The 25,670-nt window shown below is 46.0% G+C and overlaps 1 protein-coding gene and 1 long non-coding RNA gene across 2 annotated transcripts in view; one reads left to right on the top strand and one right to left on the bottom strand.

Moving 5' to 3' along the window:
- Positions 1-25,670, top strand: part of LOC117605858 (uncharacterized) — a 145,081-nt gene that overhangs the window by 35,039 nt on the left and 84,372 nt on the right. Inside the window, exon 2 of the long non-coding RNA XR_004581799.2 lies at positions 19,063-19,206. This is a non-coding gene — a long non-coding RNA (uncharacterized LOC117605858). The remainder of the gene's footprint in view (positions 1-19,062; positions 19,207-25,670) is intronic.
- Positions 948-25,201, bottom strand: LOC117605857 (uncharacterized). The gene is made up of 3 exons (XM_034327632.2): positions 23,592-25,201; positions 3,855-4,024; positions 948-2,701 (listed from the first exon to the last, which is right to left on the bottom strand). Exons 1-3 carry the CDS (start codon positions 24,541-24,543, stop codon positions 2,378-2,380), a joined length of 1,446 nt encoding a protein of 481 aa, XP_034183523.1. The 5' UTR covers positions 24,544-25,201; the 3' UTR covers positions 948-2,377.

Raw genomic sequence — 25,670 nt, 5'->3', positions numbered from 1 at the left:
ATTTTTTAGTATTTTTTTATTTTTCGACCCGGTCAATACGCGCCGCGCCGCGCCGCAACGGTGCGTTCCGCGTTCGAACGTCGCGTCGGGGGCCAGTTCTTAATAAGGACCCTCCCTGCGATATTTATAATCCCGCGGGGAAACTGTTTTTATAATCTTGCCTAGGAATCTCGGAGCCTTCGCGATCGTACGTGTGTTCCTTACGTTTTTCGAATTCTTCTTCTTTATTCGCGACGATTAATTAAACATTGAAGTAATTAAACGATCAAATATTTGGGCTAACGATTTCCATCGATTTCGTACTTTTTATTCTGATCACATTTGCTAGTTAACTCGGATTAATTGACTAATTTATTCGCGAGCTCGGAAATGATCTCGCGTCGCAAGGTTCGAGCAGTAAAAATTCTCCGGTAAAGGCAGCAGGTATAGGCAACGCGGTAGAAGGAACGTTAATTTCTTCGCGTTAAAGTTATTATTTATTGATACGACGTAATCTCGGAACGGAGATCAAGGTGGATGCTTAGTCGGTCGATATTCACCCGAAACTTGCGAGCCAAGCGGATTCCTCCGACCATTTTATTATCTCGATCGTTCATAAATTTCGTTACAATACAAGTATAAAGTATCCACCGCCTCCGCGATACGAAAAAGGTCGTCTTGGGTCCAGGTGGGTCCTTCCCGTGTAGCATTGTCATCGTTCGGGCGACTTTTCAATAATCAATTATATGACTCTACAATCGCATATTTATGAATTTCTCTGTGAGAAGAAAAAGAAAATTGCGAGGATTTTAAAGCATTTGAAAATTTATCCTCATGAATTTCTATAAGGATCCTTGCTAATTATGTCAAAGGTTCTCACCTTTCTCTGAAATATTCTTTTTTTTTTTAACAAATGTAGGGATAATAGAAATGAATTATTTACAAACAATCTTCTAATATATCGCATCATCAATATATTTTAGATCTTTGCAAAACAAATATAATATGATACAGGTATGGTCGATGATCGAGAGCGCTCTCTCCTCCGCCAACCTAAGCATATACACAACGAAAAATAATAATTATTACAAATAATGTTAGAATCGCTTAGTTGCGGCTTAGCTCTTTATATTTACAGGATATCACACATAATAAAAATCCTAGTACATATTTTACAACATGTAACACACCTCGTCTCGCTGTCTCCGCTTACTCTTCTTCGCTTCTCGTTCGACGACTAACTTATAACGAAATTATTTACAATCGACGCCTTTTATTCTCGTTACATTGTTTATTTTCAAGCACGCCTACGCTACTTTCTTGTTTTTTCTCTTCGTCTTTTTTTTTTTATTTAGCTCAATTAGACTCGGGTTCACGAGAAACACTAACGATTGGTCGTGCTTCGAAGGAACGATTACAAGCCAGGACTCGTAGAAGCGTTGTCTCGCTTAGAGAATTGATAATCCGAGAGGCACGAACTCGGCGAGAGTCACGTGAATCCGGATCCGATGAATTGTTTGCTTCGTTTTCATTCGTAACGCTACGAAACAAATCGTCGGGACACGATTTTTCGTGCCCGACCACGCGTCAGATCTTCGCCTATATTCTTCAGCGTCCACGTTGATTTACGTTAATAGTATTTACAGTCCTCGCACCTCGCCGCTCGGATAGAGGTAACTTTCTTTTTGGTTCGCGATAGACCGAACTATCGTTATTTATTTTACATCTATCGTAGAAGTCGCTTGCTAAACATTAGATACAGCTCTTCCCTTTATGGACTTAACAACAATCACCATCGCGAATCCAGAGAAAATAAATACTAACGATAGTTGAGTTCGTTCGAAACTTTGGTCGCGATTATACAATATCCCATCCCTCTATCATGGACACCCCTTTTTCTCAAGAAAATATCGAGAAATTACAAAATATTCTTATTCAAAGCATTCGTAAAGCCTAACAAGTCTGCGCTTCGAATATACCCCAAGGATTGAAATCACGATTAATAATCAAGATCACAGAAGAGAGAAGAAAATTGAAATTTGTATAAAACATTGGGTGCCCATAATGAAGTTCCGGGGTACTGTACCTTCGTCGATGGTAAACTAGAAGATTCGTCCGACTGATAGCTCGAGAGTCGTCCAAGATTTCATCCAAGTAGAATCAAGAATTCCACGTATCATTTCACCGTTATCCAATGAAACGAGGCACTGTCACAAATCTTGAAAAATCACCAATGTCTCTCAATTCCTCGGAACGTTCCTTCGACCCATTTCTTCGTCCGGAGTTATCGTCGAATTGTCCACGTTCATCCAGCGCAAGTTCGAACGTGAAACACTTTTACGTCGAAGTAAGATCGATCTGCCGAAAGGTTAGCCGTTTGCTCGATTCGAGACATGAACTAGTAGGCAGTCGCTTGGTGATGCATCAGCGGGTTGAAATGGTGCGGGCCAAGGTGATGGGGTGGCGGAGGTCCTGGCAGAGGACTGTGCTGAGGACCAACGGTTGGCGGCTGACAGACGTACCATTCCGTCAATTCTGGGCCTCTGGTCGAAGGATGACTCGACGGTGGGTTGGTCGTGGTGGTTGTCGGGACAACCGGAGGCGGCTGAGGAGACTCGGTGTGCCCGGTCACGGACAAGCTACCCCCGCTGCTGCTGCTCTCTTCACCCTCGCTCTCGTAGCCCCCTCCTATCTTGCCCTCGCCCAGGGTCATGCCGTGCACCTGGAACAAGAGGCGGAGCCTAACGTTAGATACTTGCGGGAAATTTACTAAGCCTGCTGCTTATATGCCTGTCCCCCTCCCGAGGGGTAGAAACGGTTAAACAAGTCGTAAGGGTAGCGCATCTTCGGTACACCCTTACCAGAGTCTAGTTTGAACAAAAGTGATAATGGTATAGTATATTTGCAAGCTTGAAACGAAGATGACCCAGGGACAGAAACGCGGCTAGATGTATTTGGTCGTCGTAACTTATCGCTTCGAAGATCAACGAGAATCGTGAGCAAAAAGAATTTGGGTGAACCGAAGAAACCGGGATCAGGGAGACGGGAGATGAAGGCTCGAAAGTTTCCCCTTTTCCTTCTCTTTCGTTCTCTCGCTCTTTCTCTAGCACCCAGTCCTTCTTCGTTCATAATTCAGTGAGCAAATCTCGACGACTGCCTTCCGCGAATCACGGCCGGCGAAAAGCGTGGAGAAACGAAAGGCTCTCGTTCCTATCCGACGAACCTATCGCGCACGTATCTCGGCAGTTGCCTTTTCGACGGTTCTAACTCCCTTCCCGTCTCTCTATTTTTCTGTGCCACAGATAATTTCCTATTAAGATTCCGTGGCCGTTCGTGCATGAACTTTGCGCCCGGATAGACGGCAGCCTCTCTTTTCATAGACGTTTTCTTTTTGCCTCGCCTCGTGTCCACTAACGTTTGCCTAGCGTGAAACGATACACCTTGATACGTTCTCGGTTTTATTCCAACAATCGTATGCAACGATCCGCGATCGCGAGAAAACGCGAGGAACAAGGCAATTTACTGGTTCGTTATGTAAATTCGGACGAAAGAGAGTCGAGTTTCTAGGTATAAATAGGCTGACACTAGAGTAATGAATTTCAGTTCTTAACATTTAAGTCGGTAGCACTGGAGTATGTTAATTTTGTGGATAATAGAGCAAAAGGAGATTTGAAAAGCTAAGAAACTCTTATTTCCAAAAATAAAGTCACTCGATGGGTTCTTTATTAGTTTAAGGGATTTTTTCAAATTAGACAAAAGTATCCCTACATTTCTATTGTAAATTGCTAGGAGAAATGAAAGATGAAAACGTAGACATATAACTGTACCGATGTCGGAGCAAATCGCGGTCGAAATGTCATAGATTGCACACGTACCTTCATATGCTTGCGCAACGAGCTAGGATGGGTGTAGGACTTGTCGCAGCCGGAAACTCGACAATTGTAAGGCTTGTCGGACGTGTGGACGTGACTGTGCTTCTTGCGATCGCTGCTGTTCGCGAACCGCCTCTCGCAGCCGGAGTATTCGCACTTGAACGGTTTCTCTCCTGGAAAAAGAAGACGGGAATTAATGACTTTGTAATTGAGCCTGTGAACTCTGTTCGCGCGTGTCGGGAGGCGATAATTGAAAGCCGGTTCGTAGCCACCAGAAACGATCGTTCATCGGTTGATCGTTATTACTGCACGCAGATCTTCTTTTCGAAAACGCAAGTACCTACGTTGCAATACAATTATTTACACCTGTTCCTGTATAAAATATCACGCGAAACGAAGTATTATCCGAGGAATGGCGTTGGGGTTGCGCGAAAAGAAGAGGAAAAGTATTTTCTTCAGGGCAAAGAGGAAAAGCTCGCGGGCAATGGCGGTGTATGGTAGCGGGTCGAAAGCGATTACGTCGTATCGCGAAGCGTTTCATCATGATTTCGCGGATATCTTGATGAGCAACGGTGGAACATTCTCCGGCTCCTCTTCGGCCTGGGGCGAGAAGCAGAGCGATATCGAGAGATAAGCTCCCCTGCACACGAATGGCCGCCGTCGTCGGGGCGCAACGAAGACCGTGTGGCGTGACTCTCTTATTTATTTCCACCGGAAGTTGACTGGAATATATTTTACCGTCGGCTCACACCAGCTCTCCTACCCCTCGCCCATGGACTCCCTTTTCCGGGACTTCCTCCTGCCGCTCTATCCGAGAGAAGCGTGGAGACGCGCGAACAGGAAGCGCAAACTTGGCGGATTTTTTATGGGGAAAATGGTGGCCAACTTCGTCCTCCCTCGTGCGTCGTTCAGACGCTGTACGAAATAGGGAAAAGGGAAAATGTTTCAATCTGAGATTCCCTTTAGTAAAATGTAAAAACCAGGAACCACGTATTCTTTTTTTTTATCCGATCTCTTTATTTCTTTTTATATCCAACATTTTATTCCACAATACAAATCCATCCATTGTTACGCGAAAGCTAGGGTGACTCTACGTTTTCTTCCTCTTTTTCTTTTTCTTTTTTTTTTCTTTCTAAATCATTTGCAATTTAAAAGCTCGTTAGTAAAGCGTATTTTTCCATGCAGAGAAGGGTTGGTCGGGGTAATAAACGCGATAGGTGGTATCGCGTGGAAAGTCGACAGCGGCTCGACTAGGAAACGGCAAAGAAGCGTGGTAAGTTTTCGCGCACCGCGTCGCGTCGGCCGGCGTCGTTATTCATCTCACGTGTGAAAAGCGCGATAACATTGCCATGTACCAGTGACGTATCACCGCGACACAGATTATATTTAAATCGCTCGGACGTGGAGTGCGGGTACTTATGGCAGCACCGTCATAAGGAGCCGTCTTAAATATTTATGAAGCTGGAAAGATAGCGGGTACGCGCACGGCTGGTGTCGCCGCCTTATCTGACGTTTCACATGACTATGCTTCAACTTCCCTCTCGGCTCGCCACCACCGTCGCGATTTCACTGTTTCATTTGCGATTTGCCACAGACACTCGTGCTCGGCGTACCGCAATCACCGACCGTATCGAGAAAGTTTCATTTATAACACCTTCGAGAGATTAGACCGGACGGTTCGCGCGAAACTTTGGTCTAATTTAAACCGCCACCATTTGTCATCTTTGAATCAATTTCTACTTGCTTGCTATGACTTTTCACATTTCAAACGTGTTGCTGTTTCGGTTGTCTTGCCAACGTATAATAAAATACAATTAATCGACGAGACGATCAAAACATCAACAGATTATTTAAATATTTTCAACATAACCATCGCAATAATTTAGATCGACAAATCACAGTGATTTTATAAATTAAAAAGCAACAATCTGCGTGTTTGTTGGACCAACTGAAGAATCTTTGATTCAGATGTTGCACGTGTCGCGAGGACTGATCGTCTGATTCCATTCGATTCAAGTTGAATCGTTCGGGTCTCCACCTACCGATTCGCACCTCCTCGAGGAACCCCTCTGTAACCAATCGAAACGAGGGTTCCGTCGAGGTGGCAACGGAACGACAGAACGCGACGCCTGGTTATCCCATGGCTGGTACAAAAGGACAGAGATGGAAACGTTCTAACCGGAGTGTTGTTGCTCTCTCGCGGTCCTTCCAAAAACGGGACGATTAATAACTTTTCAAATCTGTCCCCGGCAGGGCTGCGAGCCCGCCGGGACGGCTTCGGTAGCGAGCACGTTGGCAAATAAATAGCAGATAAATAAAAGCTCGCGTCTCTCCTACGTCGTGCATTCTGTCGTGAGCGCAGGGTTGCGTGTGCAGATGGCAACAATATGCCGTGAAATATTGCCCCCGTTGGTCGTGTGCTCGCTCGTACACGCGTGTGCGTGTCTCGTCCAATGGGAAGAGTCTTCGGGGATACACGCGCGATATACCGTGGATGCTTGTCTACCTTTACCTGTGTAAGCGACAGGATTCTTCTTCGAAGGGAGAGGACTGGATGCTCGCATGGAAGTGTACGGGCATGCTCGAACATTTCTACGTAAATCCTCATTGTGCGACGGCTGCGACGGGGTAAAGACTCGTCTTCTCACACTTCGTACAGGGACCGTCGCAAATGTTTATCGTCGTAAATAATTAGATGAGAAGTTTCGATTTCTTCGAACGTTTAGGTTCAATTAATAATTCAATAACTAATAGATAACATTTCGATTATTATTTATTTATTTATTTATTACTAAATGGGATTAACCCTTTGGTACAAAATTTTTAACAGAAATAATTTGAGAATTATATTCATCGTTTACTCCATAATCGGTCTGCCTACTAAATTGATACAAAGTTATCAAACGTAGACACATGGTTACAGAGAAAGCATTCGAAGCTCATTGTAGTGGAAGGAAGAGAAACTTGAACGCACACGGATAAAGGGACGCAAACACGTACACACAAACTCGAGATTCATGGTGCAGCGGGTTATAGAGTAGAGTGGTGCAGGCAAAAAGGGAGCCTCCCGAAAGAGCAGTTCCCGAAGGGCAGTGTAGGCACGGTGTTATGACTTTCAGAATGGGGAGGCACAATGGCCCAGATCCGCGTCGGATAAAATAGTTATTATAATCGTTTTGGCTACGGCCTGGGATCGAACACAGAGACGCGTGTGCATTTCCTACGTGTATTGAGATTCACGATTCACCTTAATCTAGATCATACCTTCTCGATAATTAATACGGCGACGAATGAATCAGAAAAATAACGATAAGAAAATAAAGAAACCTTTGTTTCGAAAAATTTCAATTAAAAATTAATTTTTCTTCAAAAAATCATTTTCTAACAATAAGAAAACAGTATCATCGGTTCAGTTTCGTCGTTCACCGCGTATAATACAGAGCCCTGGAAGATTTATGACCGATACACTTCCGTCTTGGCTAGGTCTCGAGCACAGAGGCTTTCGTCGGCAAGGTTCGCACCTTGAAGAAGGCCGGTGTATAAAGGCAATCTAGAATTCCATCTTTCCTTGAATGCTTCTTAGTAGGAGACTCATTGAACTGCAGTTTTCGGAAAATCTCCGGAGTGATATATGGGCGTACACCATTGTTCCGTTTTCAAGCTATCCTCTCTTCTTCCATCGAAGGATAATGGATGATTTTTCGCGACCATTATGCCTGACGAGGACACCAGGTCCTAGACCATCGTACATTGTTGCGAAGCGTAGCAGAAAACCACCCCTCCGTGCTCATTGAAAACCTGACCAACCTCTCTCTTCAACCTCCGCCACGACCCCTCTATTATCGAAACGTTCTCGTGTGGATAATTTTCTTGTTATACGTTCGGCATTAGTGAAAACCGAGAAATCATCCTCGTGCCGGTTACTCGTCTCCGATTCTTGGCGTCGATAAGATCCGAAAAGTCGACGAGAGATCGATCTTGCCACGGATTAGGACCGGTGAGATATTGGATCTAGATAAGACACGGGGAGGTAACGCGTTTTGTAAATTGATTGCAGCGACCTCTACGTCCTTCGTCTTCTTCTTCTTCTTCTTTTTCTTCCTTGCTCGGTCGCTTTCTTCTACCTTCCGGCTGCAACGACGCTGATTTTTGTCCTCGTGGCAAAAGTCGAGATCGAAGCAGAGATAGAGAGAGGGAAAGAGAGTGTAGATCGGACGATCGCGCGAGCACCGGCGCGCTTATGATCGATGAGCTTTCCGTGGCGGGATAAAAGCGGGATCGAAACGTGAACGTCGCGATTTAATGAAAGCTGCACGAGAACCTTTCGACTGGAATTAGAATCGGCCAGTCGACCGGCCAGATCGTGAACGGATAATCATCATCCCCCAACCCGAAAATGGAAGTGTCTGGTACGCGCGATTCATTGCGTCACGACTCTTAATGTTTCACCAGACCGGCTTTACGCCGCATTTGCATCCGACGAACCTTCGCGTTCTCTTTGTTTTTCAACTCGTGCCACCATTTGCAATTTTTCAAATTGATCTAATAAAGACGATGGGAAATGCGATTGGAAATCGAATCGGGCAACAAAGAATCTTGCCTTCGACTCCGTTTCGCGAAAATCATCTTTCACCTTATCCCGACAAGATCTAAGGCTGGTGTTTCGATTGTCTAGCAGAGTTTTCCTGGTGCAATGTATCATGACGAGGTGTTTCGTGTCTCGAAAATACGATACTATGGAATCGGTGTGCGCGGTGAAAGAGAATAGGAGAGAACGGGCAAACACTCGAATTACCACCGAAAAGAAACATCTGCCGATGGCGCTCTCCCTTTCAAAGCCAACATGGCGGAATGATCGGCGCATCAACCGGTAGTTACGTTTACCCACGGATTTGCGGTTCTTTTTTTTCACCCGCCTCGTGCTTTTTCCCCCTCGGGCCCTCGACTTTCCTTCCTCGTTTGCCGATTCACAACGGCGGAAGCGTTTCCGAGCCAAGGATGTTCCATCCTTGATTCTTCGCCCTTTGCCAGGCACCGTAAAGCCTATTATTTTGTCTATTTGAAATTCTTCATTGTCGTTCTCAAAATTCTCTACTATTTTCTACGATATCCGACGAATCCGGTTCCCAGGGTCTCGGTGGTCCTGTTCCGAAAAATCGCCAAGGAATCTTGATTTCTGAAAAATTCGGTAGCCCAGTGTCCTGCACGTAGGTGCAGTTTAGAGTCGTATATCCTTGCCCGTTATCTGAGTCGGGATGCTACCGTTGCTCTCTCACACGCTCGAAGGAATTCCCTCTCTTTCTCTCGCGCCGGTTTACACGACGTTTATACGTGTTTATGTAAACTCCGGCCACGTAGCACACGTGTTGCTGCCGCTGCGGTTGCTGCTGTCGCTGGCAACTAATCTTTCCTTCCCAACCGGCCATCTCCTTCTATCCTGTTCCCTCCGTTCGTAGCCCAGTGTTTGTCTCTCTAGCTGGGAGTCAGATCAAACTGGGAGATTTTCAGAAACTGCCGGCATAAAAGATAGGGGCGCCATGGGCCACGGTATGCCGCTGCCCATCTAGAGTTACCAGGGTCGGTGGTGCACGCCTAGGACCACACGTTGATTCACTCGCGTGAAAACAGACGAATTTTCGGATTTCAGCGTTCGTGCAACCTTGCCAGAAACTCGATCACACGGAAATTGATACTTGGATAGGAATTTTCAGGTAGGAAGAGGGTGGAACGACTGGTGAACGATGGATCGCGATGCAGGAAGAAGGTGGTTCCTTATTTCTGGACAAAGTATTTTCCTCGCTACTACCGTACGGCCCTGGGTTAGAAGGGAGGCTCCTCCCCCTGGTATGCAAACCGCGCGTTATTTATTCGTGGAAGGTGGCATTTTTTTGGACACTGACCCGCGCGTATATAGTTGTCACGGCGTCGCGTATCTTTGCACCGATCTACCATAATTGAATATCTTCGCTGGAAGGGTAGGCTCTTGTTCACGGTAGAGCGATACCTTGAAACAGACACCGAGGGGCATCCTTTCGATTGGCTGCTCGTCGATTCCCTCTGATTTCTGATGATTTTTCTTCGGGGTATCTTATATATCATTTATACCATAACTCGTAGGTATTTGATTGGAAATTAATTGATTAAATTCGCGGTGCTTGAAATTTGTTAATTATCTATGCGATTTAAGATCAGGTCTACGTATTATGGTACATCCTGTAGCCTGAAAGTCGAACGTTCCCGTATGGTAATCCAGACCTTGGTTCCTCTGTGTCGGATGGATTCATCTGACCGTAGATCCGATGGTAAACGGTTAGCAAGCGGCTCGAACGCCAATATCGAAGAAGCGTGTAGCCCTCGACACGCAGGTACGCAAACAACGAGCAACACGCTCGAGGGCTCTCGACGGTACGCATCGAGGAGCAAAGTAGGTGCGCGCCCTTATCCCCCTATTCAACAGAGAGCCACTGAAAGTCTCGTCAACTTTTGCACGGGCCACGAAGAAAACAGCAAACAGATTTGCTCGAGGCTCGTTTCTCCTTCCTCTCCCTTTAAAGGGAAACGAAAGAGGGCTGGCGAGCCGCTGAACTTTGCCCGCTTTGTTGCATCTTTGTGCACCGGTGCTAAACGCCAGCAGAGCCAGCGGCCAAGCAAGGAAATAAAGGGAGACGATTAGGTAGCACCGGCACAGACGAAGACAGAACGCTTGTTAGAACCTCTATTGTCGAGGATCGAAGAGTTTTTCCGAAAAAAGAATTTTCCCGTTCTCGATTCGAGCCGGCGAAAAGCTTGCACACCGATCGAGAAACTTTTCACCGAGTCTGAACAGAGAGAGGGAGGAATTCTGGTGAAAAGAAAACGTCGGCAGATTAGCATTTCAGGTTTTGAGAACCGGAACGAATTGTGTTTCGAGTGCCGCTGTACGCGTACACGGCTACTTAGGTCCACTTCTGTCGCTCTTAACCCTCGACAGCCATCGCTTTAGCCACCCCTCGTGTCGCTTTGTACTTGTAACTTTTCTATCACCGATTTCTTTCTGCGTCCTTCTGTCCGCGTTGCTCTCCTATAATTCACAGTATACGAAGAGCAGAAAAATTACTTTAACATCAAAAACGCGAATATTGTTTTTCCATGAACTTCGAAAACAGTTATTTTCCGTCGACCTCGAGAAAGATCCTTCTCCCCGTGACCATGAAGCAAGAACACGCGCGAAAAAGTTGCCACTCGAGGTCGAATCTCTTTGGAAAACTTTCGATTCGTCTCTTCCCTTTTGCGGCAAGTATCTTTCGTAGTGTCAAGCAGGAGTCGTTGATTTACGAACGGCAGGGATTAACCGAGGGAAAGATTTTCTAAAATGTTCCGCTATCAGAAACAATGGCATCGATCGTGGAACGCCGAATTAAACGCACTTTAGTCATGGTTAATTTGGTTAGCCGACGTTTAGTCATTAATAGATGCTGGCGCAAGATCGATCGGTATTTATTGACTGTCGATGATTCGACGTTTTTTCGCGCCGACACATCGTCGACGGCGAGTTTCGTCTACGTTTGTGTAGCCCCCTTTATCCCTTCTGTTTGTCTGAAGCTACATGTATGTCCGTTTCGTTTGCGGGACGAACGTTCGGAACGTTTCGAACGTTGACGTGGCACTCTGGCCCGGTACTGGAACGAGCTGTGTGGGCCAGTTTTAGGTTTATTAATGAACAGAGCCGAGGCTGCTCTAGCGATTAGACACAGGGCGTGGTGGAAAGATTGCTAAATCAGATCGCGTTCCAAAGCGTTGCAGCCTGCAGCTGTATTATCGTACAGTCATTAACCGGCTATTGTTCGACACTCTTGCATCGTTGATCGATTGTTTCGAGTTATTCGTTTTTTAATTAAGACGTAGACGTACAATCAGCGCTGAGAATTTCAAGCCTCTATAGAAACGTTCGATCGTAATAAGAAACATGTAATGGAGTAGTAATTAAATTGACAAACACTGATTGAAGTGTCAATTACACGATATAGAAACGACTCACTAGAAGAGATCGTGAAATTGATCTCATTGTGGTGAGTTAATAATAACAAATGATTGATCATAAAATAATCTTCCATCGCTTGTCCAGCACCCAATTCCAGATTCAACCTTTCAACCCCCCTAGAAATGTAACCAGTAACCAAGTCGCAAGTTGCGAACGCAATCTCAGGCGGCGTTTGTTCAACGAATCGCGTAGCTCGTGCCTCGACCTCGCTAAGGGTGAGAGACACGGAAGGGTCGTCGTACGGAGAGGGCGAGGGGTCCAATCGGTGAACGAAGAGGGAAAGATCGGACCGATGGGGATCGTCGGCGTAGTGGGAGAGAACATAATGTTTCCCACAGAGCGAGGAGTTGTATATTTTACGATATGGCGAGCAATTTGACATCTCGCGCGAGGCATAATTCACGCCCGTGTGCAGGCCGTGCGTGGCCTGGCCCTCGCCACCCTCCTACGTCCGCTTCTGATAGGACCAGCCTCGCATACGAGCGCGAACCGCACACCTACACGGGAACGATCGCGAGGAACACGCGAGCAACCGCGTGAAGGATAGGCCCGTGCACGCGTGCACACGCATCGGACAGGTACGCGCGCGTCCGAGCGCATCGGAACCATTAGAGGCTGAGACCGTTCGTAAATATAACGCGGACACGAGCCAAGTCCGCTCTTTCTCGATTCGATTCGATTCGATTCGATTCGATTCGACTCGTTCCTCGCCGCGTCCCTTTTCGCCCACTTTTCATCTTTTTCACGGGAACGAGACGCGTCCCAGGTCTCCGCCAGCGGAAAGAGGCGTGTTCGATTTCTCCACGGCTCGTTCAGCCTTGTCTTCCGAGACCGGCTTAATTGATTGTTACCTAATTATTCGGGAAGAATCCCGTACGCTGCTCGTAAATGAGAATCCGTTTATGTAGTATCTCGATTTGGTTCGTTCCTTGGATTCTTTCCGTCTATTCTATCCTTCCCTTTTTCCGATGATATCACAGCTAGACTTTTGGTAATAAACCGTGACATAGGAATTCGAGACTGTTTTCTTCTTATGAAATTCTTTTATATATTCAATATGTTCAACGTAGAAATGAATTTGTACAAAATTTCTGTGCCATTCGTGGCCTTTTCTTTTATATAAATTCCTCTTTTTATTCCAATACAATTTCGACTCGTTGCAAAAAAGAAAGTTGCTCATCACTGTTCTAAATGATTGACAAATGGTTATAGAAATACCTCGACGTAGTTTTTCTGATACCCAGTGTATTCGTCACGGTTGTTGATTCGAGGCGACAAGAAATCGATAGGAAGAGGCTGCGCGTTCTACCAAATAATTCTATTACATTAGACCTAATCTGTTATAACTGTTTTCCCTCGATCAAAGAAAGCTCGCACGCGGAAGCTTCACCTCAATCTCGACAACGGACTTTCCATTCGCTTTTTATCCTTGATACTCCGTTGGCGTGCTCGGGCATCGTTTCACGCTGGAATTTTATTTATCGAGAATTTTCGTTATTCGACGCTGAATGTTCTCTCGAAACGTTTTTGCCCTCTTGCCTCCTGGAGATTAATGCCTCACGTTTCGATGTCCATGTCAGATCGTTGTCGTTCGACGGCTGCACCGAGAGCAAGAATTGCAAGAATGCTCGAACAAAGAGTCACGGGGATAGTGTCATCGTTTTGCAAGTGTAAACATTAATCTGTAGTCGTTAACTTAATTACCATTTTATCGAATTGGCAAGTACAAACGTTAAGCTTCATTTCTATAGGACTTTGTAAAGAGAACGATTCGAATCTCGTTTCATTCTCGTAGGACGAAATTAGCGGTGTAAAAGCTTTCTAGTTTCTTTCACGCTTCCCCCCGTGAATTTCACGGACGATGCTGGTCGGATCACGGATCTGAACGTGTGTTTCGCGTTTCACCTGCGCGTTCTGTTGCCGCGCAGCGCATCCTAATTAGCCGCGAACAATACGCAATCTACGGCATCTATACGTGGCACCGAGTGATCCTTGCGCTTTGCTAACAACCCATTCTACCGGCTGCACCGCAACAGGCAATAAATTCACGTAATCGGGCGCACTGCTAACACGCGCCGCGATTTTAACACGTGTACAAACTCGCTCGATCGTTATCTACCGCGGTTTCCACCGTGGAAACCGCTTCCATCGCGGAATCAGTTGAACATTTTTCCGAGATCGATCACCGTCCCACGTTTCCGCGTACGAGATTTCTATACAAACTTGCGCAACCTTTAATATCAATAAATATTTTATTAACCGAGATAAAAAGAAAGCAAAGTTTCTTAATTAATACAGGGTCATTAGGTTCCTCGTAGAAATCCTTTTGAAAAGGGTGCGCAGCTTACACCCGGAAGCCTCGCACGATCCAAATTAGAGGAATCCGGGCCACGAACGACCCAGAAGTTATGCAATCTATTAACCCTCGACCGTATCAGAGTTTCGAAAATTATAAGGTGCCATCACCGGTTCTGATGATTTTTCGGTTCGAGGGCGCACTTGGCATCGGGTTACAAAATTATAATACGATCTGACCTCGACTTGGAACGGGACCAGTATAATATTCCTACGGTTTTTGAGGGAGACCCTTCAGGTCAGTCCTCGAGGGTCCCACGAGACAGAGGGAATGTTTCTTCGATTAAAAAGATTACATAAGCCCGAGGAGGTTGCAAAGATCTTTTCGCGTAATTAATCGAACTCGTAATTCCTTGGAGGACAAATTATTCTCCCGGTGTCGACTACTTACATAATTGATTCAGCCCCTGGTAATAACTCGCAGCCGTTCCGCGATCTAGATAAGCGTGTTCTTTACGGACTAGATATGTGACATTCTCCGCGTGCCTCAGCTCGGTATTCCCAGTATTCTAGCCGCTTCGAGCCCTTAAGAAACTATTTCTGTTCTCGTGGATACTCGTTCGAGTATCGATCGCGATAACGCGTAGGCGTTCGATATAGTTTGCGGAATTTGCCGGTGAAAGTTTGAAATTGATATTTCCAAGAGTTCTATACCGATGGTGTTGATATTGGCATCGATTTCGAACGAGCCGATTACTCGATCGAACACAATACACACGAGGTAAACACGGGGTCTCACGATCGTCAAGTGTGCCGAACGAACGATCGTCGAGAGGTTAGTAGACGCGAGATCGTCTCTGCGTGTGCACGCACTAACGACCTATGTAAATGTTCTATCCGTTATCCTCGTCGCTTATCATTTTATCCTCGTCCGATTGCACGCGGAGGGAAAGAGGGAAATAAGGGAGCGAGAGGCGAAATCGAAGGGAGTTGGAGGATGGAAAAGGAGAGGAGAGAAGAGAGGGTCCAGCATTCCAGAGCCCGGTCTCGACCCGCGACCCTCGCCCCCTAAATCATCCACCGCAGCTAGGCCGCAATTCCGTTTTGTTTTCTCCGCTCTTCTCCTCCTTCCTTCTTTTTTTCTCCCTCTATTTTGTATTTTTCTGTTCTTCTTCATTTTCTTTTTTTTTCCATTTATTTCTCCCCCTTTTTCGACCTTTCCTACCAGACCACGGAGACAACCGCTCGACCCTTTCTTCTTCTTCTTCTTCTTCTTCGTTGTCGTATTCTTTTACTTGCGCGCATCTCCGGACGAAGTTTGACGGTAAGGAACTGTGGGAAAACGTTCTGACACAGTTCGCGTTCACCTTTGACTCCGATGATAAGTAACACGAGGGCGTCGATCTTGATGAATAGACACTTTTAATCGATGGATGTTATTCGACGATGTAACAGAATATCAGATTTATCGCGGTACGTCTGAATTGAATTAACTAGTTCGATATCATCGATGCTGTTGTAACACTTGTTATATGGTCGATAGTTACAAGAAAGTAGAGTTGGAAATACATGCACGCGTCAAGGTTCGTGTAATTAACTAGATAACCAATTAATCGTGTGAGGTCTATTTATAACATGTCCTCCACTATGTATTATCTACGTTAACTAGACTTTGAATTATTTTACAAACATCGAAGCCGTTTATTTTATTTCATCGGACATCTGCCCGGGCTTCGTATAAAGCATCTTTCATCTCATCGAGGTTTCCATATCAGCAGTACAAATTTCACTCAAAGAATCGGATCTATACTGAAACCTTTGTGTATGACGAAGAATGATGATTCATAGACAGAGATACCATATGGAAACATTGTATATAAATACATGTTTCTCTTCCTTGATCGTTGACAACATTTATGATAATAGGTGTTTCCTTAATTAGTATTCTGATAATCACGAAACTGCCAGAGTCTGAAATATTATTTCAAATGGCTAGCATAAAATTTGTCTAAGTCTCAAATGCACCCACGTTCTGAACGCTATATCAAGTCCCGTTCTAAACTCAGGGCACAAAACGAGACTCCGATTTCGGGGGCTTCGAGGCAGCAGCGGAGAGTCGAAAAAAATTCCCAAAAACCACGGATGCGTTTCTCGTGTTCCCTCGGTGTCGTAAACGATACGCCTATTCTTTCTCACCCCTAGGCGAGCGATAGTTTGAGAGTTGTCGCGCGAACAGGAACGCGATGATCATCCGGATATCTGGTGTCCCGGGCTATTGAGGAACCCGCGAAAGAAGCGCGCGTTCCGCATGCTTCGTCCTCTCCTTCCTTTACCGAAGGCAAGTGGAACACACGGTTACCGAGTTGTCCCCGAGCGACTCCCGGTGCTCCGTGGCCATTTAAACGGCACAAAAGTATAGTGTTACGGACACTCGATATTTTCTCGATGATCGTCATTGTGCCGCGGTCGTCTTTAGCGCCCGGCCATACGCATTATTCCAACGGGCTACCGTACCACCGGTGGCAACCATCCACCCAACGAATGATTTACCCCGTCTTCGGTTACCCGCTCCTCTCATTGTTCCCTCCTCCTGAAGAGAGGCCAGTCAACCTCTCCTGAGAAACTCTTTCCTCGGATACTAACTATTGCTTTGTTATTTCGTGGTTGAGATTGATTTTCATTTGACACGATTTCCCTTTGACTATTGGAGTAATTATACAGAAACGAAGATGAGCTTAATTGTTCCAAAATGTGAACTGCCCTTTTATGAAAAATTATTGAAAAAAGCAAATAAAACATGGCACATTCTAAAGAAAAATTCTAGCTGAATCTCCAATGATTTTAACCCTTTGAGTTGAAAATTTTCCATTTTTCTTTTATTATTATTTCAAAGTATAATTCCACTTCTCTTTGGATATACCGTAACAATTACGTGTCTGTTCGTTTCTGGAAAAGAGACTCATGCCGGAAACTGAGTGTTATTTTATCGGTCGACCACACGGCCAGGCTCGGTTACAATTTCCCCGGAAAGTGGATTAAATCGGGCCGCGAGGGCAAAGCGTAATCCGTTATCACGCGAGTTTTCTCGGTTGGCTGACGTAAATGCGTAGGTGCAGCGTGGAAACAACAGAGATCGAGGAACCAAGAGGAGTGGGAAAAAGAAATCAAACATTTCTGGTTATCCTCCGTCCGATGGGCCGTTCGACAAGAAAATAACTCCAACTTCCCTTCTCGTTCGGAGATGAACTTTTTCTTCTTTATCGTTCGGGCTGGCAAAAGAGCGGATTACGATCGAACGAATGCCGAAAATACTAGTAAACGCTGCTGAGTGACCGTGTGTTATTCTATTTGCGAAAAGGATCCACCATTCTCGTGGAAGTCTGTTCGACCATCGGCCGATTCCGATATTTTTCCACGACTGTTTAAGAAAGCGAGGAATTTGCTTTTTCGCACGCGTGCCGAAAAAATATCCCACTCGACCTCAATTAAAAATAACGATCCAGACGAGCGATCGGTTACAAATATTTTCCTAGCCAGACTAGCTTCTGCTCGAAAATCTGTCGACACTCGTTCCGGGGTTTAAATGGATTTCAAAGGGTTTGCTTCCTTTTCATTCTCTCGAAAGATTGATTGCTAACGTTTACTGTTACGACAGTTGGACTTTCATATGGGGTTTCGCGCTTTCAAATCCGAAGGGTGTTTCGACAAGAAGTAACTGATTTGAATTTACCAGCATCTCTAAAAATTGCGATAAAATAAACATTGTATCTGAAATTAATTATATTAAAATTCACGTATTTGTAAGGATCATAAGTAGACAAGTTTAAGTGGATTCAAAAGGGAATTTAATTAACGACCAACGCGTTGTGGAATATTTACAACTGGTAGCGACTCGTAAGAGCAGAAAAGCATCGACGGTGATAATTTTGAAAGCGAAAGAAAACGTTGATGGCCGAAGAATAAAGACCGGGGAGCTGAATGAACGTCTGGTGGAACGGTGAACGTGACAAACAGGTTTCTCATTAACGTTACAGCTTGACGAGAAGCCTTCGAAAGCGCGCGTCGCTAATTGTAAACTAACGCGACACGCGGCTACCAGCCTCGGGATTCCGTGGTAACCGGAAACGGTCAGGGGTAATTCGATGGAAAACGATGCGCGCCCATCGACGTTATTAGTCTTTTCATTGTTCACCCATCCACAACTACCGCAACGTTTAAGCGTTTGGCGAGCGTTATTAGAGCGAGCTTAATGAAAGCTACGATCAAAAATAAGATCACTTAAAATATTAAAGTAAAAGATATTTGAAGCGTGAAAATCCCAAGGGATCGTTATTTGTTCCCTTGACACATTGCCCTGGTACGAGTTAAAAATACAAATCCAGCATTTCCTACGTTTTTTTATAGTTAATACCTGAAAGATGCTGGTAGCGTGAAACATCGGAGAAGAAATTTTCTATGGGTGGATCAATCGATAATTGTATAGGGAGGATAGCGCGTGGCCTCGTTATTTTTTCAGCTGACTGAGCAGCGGAAAGGGTGCGGTTAATTAACCAGTTCTGTGTTTTCATGGAAGCCAATCAATCGTGGCGGTGTATGGAAAATTAGGAAACAACGCGACGTAGATTCCGCGAGTGTCGTCGTTTAAGATCGTCGCGTTGTTCGGCCGTCGCTTGTCCATTAAATTTGACGCGAGCTTTCGAACGATAGGGCTGGGTCAATCGCGACGTATCAATTAAATTTGGAAGCTTGAAAAGCTCTTCTCTGTAGCAAGAATACCTCCGAGTGCAAAGGGTTAATCATATCAATACTCGCTTCCGTGTTCGATCGGCACGAAGGATCGAGTTCATTAATGCCAAGTGGAACGTGATCTTGATTCTTTTGCTTTTACTTTCGCAGGATGATTAAAGTGGAGCGAGTTCTTTCCGATGGATATCAGCTGATCCAACTATATCGACTAACACGATCGTCTGGAGAGTAATCAAGCCATCATCGCGATGTTGCACACTGAAATCATTGGGATTATATGAAAGGAAGCTTAAGGTAAGTGTTAAATTATAATAAAGGTGTCGTTTATAACTAATTACCTACTCAAATTTTATACATGGAAAAAGTAGTATGTACAGAAATATTTACCTAAAGTGTAAAATATTTGGGCTCCATTGAATTCATACACTTTAAAGAAGTTGCACACAGAGAAATAGAGTCGTGAAGTTGAAACCGCGAACGAGATCATCGACAGGTTGAAGGTGTGTAATTCGCCGAGCTGACCATATGGTCGGGAATGGCAAAGACTTGGAACGGTTACGATGTTCTGAAAGAGTGCCAGCGGCTACGAGCTCCGCTCTGCCCACTCTTGTAGCAGCTTCAAATCAGTTTCAAATAATATACGCGAGCCGGCCCTCGAGGGCCTCGCGGTACAGCAAACCGTAGATTTTCAACCATGAATCCTCCTTTAATGACCCTTCGAACTACCAATGCCTGGCTACCGTACCGGATGAACTTCTCTTTACAGATTCTTCGTTTGAACGACGATCCGCTGTTTCATTCCTTTTCCGCGTTGATCATTGCAAGATTTATAACTTAGAATATATGTAGGAATAATGATATATTTTATTTTTTTTGCAACAATTGATATTGAATTGAAATCGATCCGCGTTTTCGCAACAAACAACAGCTCTAAAGAAAGCATTTCCGGCATGCTGTAGCTCTCGTTTCACGTTTCTCGTTCCGCTCTGTCAAAGATGAGAGAGCGAACGGTGTCGTGGCGATCGATGAAGGTGTAGGCGGTCGAATGACAAAGGCCCCCGGTATAAACAGGAACCTGAAGGGTGGTTTTTTATTGGTGGTTGCTTTTCGAGGTGCAGGCGCGCGAACCACTGTCTCCGTGCTTATCGACCCATGGGCTTATCCTCGAGCTTTTCCATGGCGTTTCCCGCGGTGACAATTCATATCGAGTTTCTTTTCACTTTCTTCCAATAGTCTTGTGAAAAAGTTGTTTCAACGAAATAATAGTTACTCAAGGAGTTAATTAGCATTCGACTGGTTCGTTAAGTAACTATATTTTGCTCTTATTAATTCTGTTGAATAAATTATGGTTCCCATTTTATTTATAGAATGTACCCTAGTGCACTTTATGAATATTAAAAGTGAAAATACTCGACATTTTTCAAACTTATTTATTAGCTTGTGACATTAGAATTCAGAGTAAAACCTTAGATTGTATTCAATTTTCCTTTTGATCGTTCGTTTGAATTAATTTCCCGGTCTCAAATACTTCATAAATATTCATATCGTAATTACCATAAAATCACGATCATTCTCGCCTGGAAAACAACTCGGAGTCTAACAGTTCGATGTAGATCCACATTTTACATAGTTGAATCAGGAAACACGATTGAAACGATCGAGACTGCCTTCGGTACACATCGAATCGTTTCGAAATCATGCTACTTAATTTTGTTAAAAGTTAAAAGCGTTCGATTATCGATCACCGTCGTCGCTCTGAAACGCAAGAATCGATTCTCAAGTGCTCGCTTCGCCGTCGCTTCGAGCGCGTTTCATCTCCGAATCGGACTTGCCGATCGTATCGGGAAGCGCGCGTTCGATCGATCTTTCGATCTGAAATATTTCAACGACTCGTCGTTGCGATAATCTCAGCGCACTCTTTCCTCTTCTTCTTCCGTCTTGTCATCGCTCGAAAATTGTTTTCACCGCGGAAGACATTAAAATTCAACTATCAAAAACTTCTAACTTCGCGCTTAGAATCTGGAGCTTTTATTTTTGAAAATTTCAAATTTTTATTTGTACAAAATTTTGTTAATCAATTGCCAATGGCTGATTTATAGCCGATGGTAAGGAAAGTTTTCAATCGTTCGGTTTCGTCATCGTGGAAGCCATTTACTCGCGCGACCCCTTTTTCTCGCCGCTTCTCGACACGCTCGCCCCTACTTAACGCTTATTCCACGACAACCCCCGTCCGTCGTCGACTCATCCCGTATCATCCCCTTATTCTACGCGTCTCTTCTAACCCTCCGTAAATCCTGACCAATGGCACCCAAGCCAGGGGGAAACCATTGTCGATCCGACCAATCGTCGCCGTTCGTACCGTGCACATGCGAGATCGTCTCCGATGTGTTACAACGCTATTCTCTCTTTTTTTTCTTCTTCTCCTCCCTTGTCTGTTCCGAGCCTCATCCTTCTTGCTCCGACGCATCGAGAGGAGAGGGGCGTCTCTTTATAATGCATATCAATTTATGCCTAATGGCTAACACCGTTCTACCGGGTCGCATCTGCGGATTAACGGGAACGTTTCTTATCCCTCATGGTTTTTAACGCACCCCCGTACGATCATTGTACCGTTTATGATGGGGAAATCGAGGATGTTTCAAGCAGTTGATTGTCGATGATTTAGCGGTGTTCGAAGCAGACTGCGTCTGTGATAGTTTAATTATTTCTATTCTCTTCTTAAGAAAATTTCTGCTTTCCATGTTTATTTATTGGACAAACATTTCAGGTATTTATAATATGTCAGATGTGAATAACTCGGAAAGATCGATGAAACGTGGCGTTTGTCCAGGAAGTTTGTTACGTAACACCGGTGAATTCGCGCGAGCCAAAATATTTGTCCGAGCATTCGCGATAAAAACAAAGAATTCCGGTCGAATCGCTATTGTCCGTCGCGGTAGAAGGATGAAAGAGTTGTAGGGGAGAGGCAATAAAGGGGCATCGTGAACGTACACGCGCGTGAACGGGGAACGAACGTAGACAAAGCGTGAAGCGGTGCGTGGAGCGTTTTTTGAAAATGCCAATTTATTCCGAAAGGGGTTGCAAGAGGGCCTAGCTCGTTCACCGACACGCAGTTAAATGAATTTTAATTGATTTCTCTCCCTTCGAAGCCTACCTCGACGCCTCTGCTATCAAACGAAATTTCCTGATACTTTACCTTTCAATACACTAATCAATGATAAATATATTTATTAATAACACTTGTAAAGGCGACAAGGTTTTATCAGTGATTAATGCAAAGGAAACTAGAGTTTGTCTAATCAACGAGGGAAAGAAAGAATCGTTTCTTATTTCCAAAGGAAAACAGAATTTCATCGCGCGATGCGTTGTCCCTGATACAAGGGGTGTTTGATGATGCGCGCGTTGCATCCGTGGGACCGGAAGTACCGTGGAATCCGGCTGCAGCGTTTAAACACACGATCAACAGGGATATGATACCGCGTTTCCGAGCTTCTTAATTGAATTCTCACTCGGCGAGATTGCATAGATCATTACTACCCGTGAAGCATGATTTTGAGGAAATTTTACGCTACAACACGGTAATCGAAGATCCAAAACCTTCCAAAATATTACATAAATTTTCATTATTTTCTGGATGAAAAATTGCTAAGAATATTATTCAGAGCAGACTGAGAAATAAATAAATATCCTTGCTACGTTGCTAAAGCTAGTGCAAGCGTGCAACGATGGACCAGCGACAGATGTAGACATTAATCAATTTATGCGTCCCTACCGTTTTACCAGACGACTCTAAACGCTGCGAAATTCTGCGCGATACAGTTGGAAACGGGGAGAGAAATTGAAGAAGTAACGAGCCACGTTTCTCCCCGCGGCGGACAATAAAACTACAAGGTGAAATTAGTAGTGACTGTCCGGAAAGGAATCTCGGTAACAGTAACCGGGTCGAGAGATCTGGCTGGGTTGGACGACTGGCGTCTATCCGTCGGGACCCGACCAATGAGACGGCTCGTTCGTTCATGTGGAAGCATGTAAATACATTGTCCACGAGGACGCGGGCATAAAACGGCACGATATATGGCCCGGTAATTTCTTAATTGCGCCCCGAAAAATTCTTGTCATCGTAAACAGCCGGTTGATTATATTGAAACGGCTCGAGGCGCCGGGGGCGTTTCGTGGATAAAACGAGCTGGACCAAAACCAGAAAGGACACGGACCAACAGCGGGGAAGAGGGAGAAAGGGGAAAAAAAGGCGACGGTAACTGCCCACCCCGCGTTTATTTATGCATCTCTAGCAACCCTTAGCTCGCTGGAAATCGGACGATTTCGCTGAAGATTATTGCTTTTCTTTGTTCGCCCCCTCTCCTACGGTATAGACGAGCATTCTTGAATCAAACGATCGGTCTTCCTGGTTTAATGGCCAAATTTCTGGTCCGTAACTACTTCGAGAACGTTTCGACCAGATTTCTCTGGACATTAAAGCCGCGTCGTTCGTGGAAACGAGCGTGGCTGATTTCGATCAACCGGTGACAGAGTTCAAGATGGGAATTCGAGATGGGTCGTGACACAGTTGTTCGAGAGAAGTTATCGCGAGATAACGAATAATTTCAAGTTCGGATATCTCACCCCTAAAATTCGATGGGTGTTTCATAAAACTAGCGATTAACAAGGTTTCTACTCACCGGTATGCGTTCTCTTGTGGATCTTGAGGTTCTCGGACCTGGCGAAAACTTTGCCGCATCCAGGGAACGGACAAGGGAAGGGTTTCTCGCCGGTGTGCACCCTTATGTGATTGACGAGCTTGTACTTGGCCTTGAAGGCCCTGCCGTTACGCGCACATCCCTGCCAGAAGCACGCGTGCGTCGTGCACTCGGGCCCGCCCACGTGTTCGACCGTGAGGTGCGTCACGATATCGTGGAGGGAGTTGAAGAGTTTGCCGCACAGCTTCCTTCCGGGTCCCGGCGCGTCCTGGTCTACCCACATGCAGGACATCTCTTGACGTTGACCGCCGGGTACACCGGCGGTACCGCCACCGCCGCTTCCGTTGCTCCTCATGTACCTTAAGAAAGCACCGTGAGGATGATGGCTCGGGTGACTGACGGCCGGGTGTTGTTGATGATGAATCGACGCAGGGGTCAGGTGCGGTGCGCCCAAGTACTGGTGATGAGGGGGCAGCCTCGAGTCCTGCGGATAGTGTCCGGGATAGTGACTGGCCGCGAGGGGATGTTGGCTCGGATGATGAGGAAATTGTTGCATGGTCGCGGCGGTGCCGTCGTGATGCAACGGAGTAAATAGTCCTAGACCGCTTTCGGGGGTGGTTGGATTCGCGGTCGCGTTGAACTCGTGCTCTCTGCGTAGCAGGAAGTCGCGAGCCGCGTAACCGGGGTGATGGCTCATATGGTGACCCATGTGCGGCGCCATGTGGGAAGCCGGATGGGGATGATGAGGCGGATAGCCCTGGGGATGAAAGTGATGATGCTGCTGTGACGGAGCTTCGCCCGGCGCGGGTTGCACACCAGCCCCCGTGTCCGTGGATCCTCCCGTGGCTCCACCACCGCCCGGCGACAGTTTGATGCCGAGATTGGCCAGGTGGTGAGGGTGCGAGGACACGCCGTCCAGGAAAGCGTTCATCATCGTGATCGACGGGAGGTTATCGGTTAAATGTTTATCAGTTGAGGATCTGAGACGGGTTCATGTCTCGCTGAGGAGCTACATGAGAGCTGTCTTCTCGCTCTCGTTCGAATTTTCTTTCTAATTATCGTTCACTGAGCTATCCACTGGAAAGAGTACACTGAGTCTATGCTGATACACTCGAGTTCACTGTTCCGTTGTTCGCGATCCTTGCACAGTTCATCTGTTCGTACGATTTCCTTGATCGGCGACACTCGATAGATCCACTTCGTTCGAGGAACGACTATCGTTGCTCCGAATGATCGTTACACGCGCGTTCGCGCTCCGAAACTCAGACAACACTCGACGAATCCGATAGTCTGTTCGCGTTTGAAACAATACCCTGGGAGTCCCCTAGGACGTTTCTTCCCCCCGGTTTCACCCTTCTGACTGTCTATCGCGTGTGTAGCTGACAAGCACCTACGGTTCGATGTCTTAGCCACTTTGACGATGACGCTAACGCTGAACGCTGACGCTGACGATGACGAGCACGACTCGCGTCAACGTTTCCAACGCACCGAACAGGGAGGGTGAAACATCCGTGGTGTTCCTTGCTGCGTTCACAGCGGGACTGAGAGTCAGCACTGGGCTCCCGCCGAGGAGCAACTCGGCCGATTTCGGCGTTTACGAACCTGCCCTCTCTCTTTGTCCCGTCCATCCCTTCTTCCCTCTCTCTCGATCTTAGTTACTCCCCTCCTGTCGTCACCACGACCTTCTCTCTTCTCTCTCTCGCACTTCAACATCTGGAACGACCGCTCGGCTAACCTCGTGCGTCCTCGGCCGACTCGTTAGCTGGAAACACCCTCTACCCCCACTGAAGGTCGCCCAGTGCAGCGCGGTTGCAACCAAACGCTCCACCAGTGGCGGACGTTCCCTGGTGGATACCAGCGTTCCATTGGCGACGATGGCACCACTGCCAATTGGAGACCCACCGGTTGCCCAGGCCTCTCACCAATCTGACCAGTTTTCATGGGCGGGATACGCGGCAGAGCGCATGTCGCGACTCCGCCTTTGCATATACGCCTATCCTCGGAGGATGGCCACAGAAGCGTCGCGACGTCGACGCTCGACGATCTTGCGCCTCGTCGGGG

This window comes from Osmia lignaria, chromosome 2 (genome assembly GCF_051020975.1).
Source record: "Osmia lignaria lignaria isolate PbOS001 chromosome 2, iyOsmLign1, whole genome shotgun sequence".
Taxonomy (NCBI): domain Eukaryota; kingdom Metazoa; phylum Arthropoda; class Insecta; order Hymenoptera; family Megachilidae; genus Osmia; species Osmia lignaria.
This window is presented reverse-complemented; position numbering and strand designations above follow the sequence as displayed.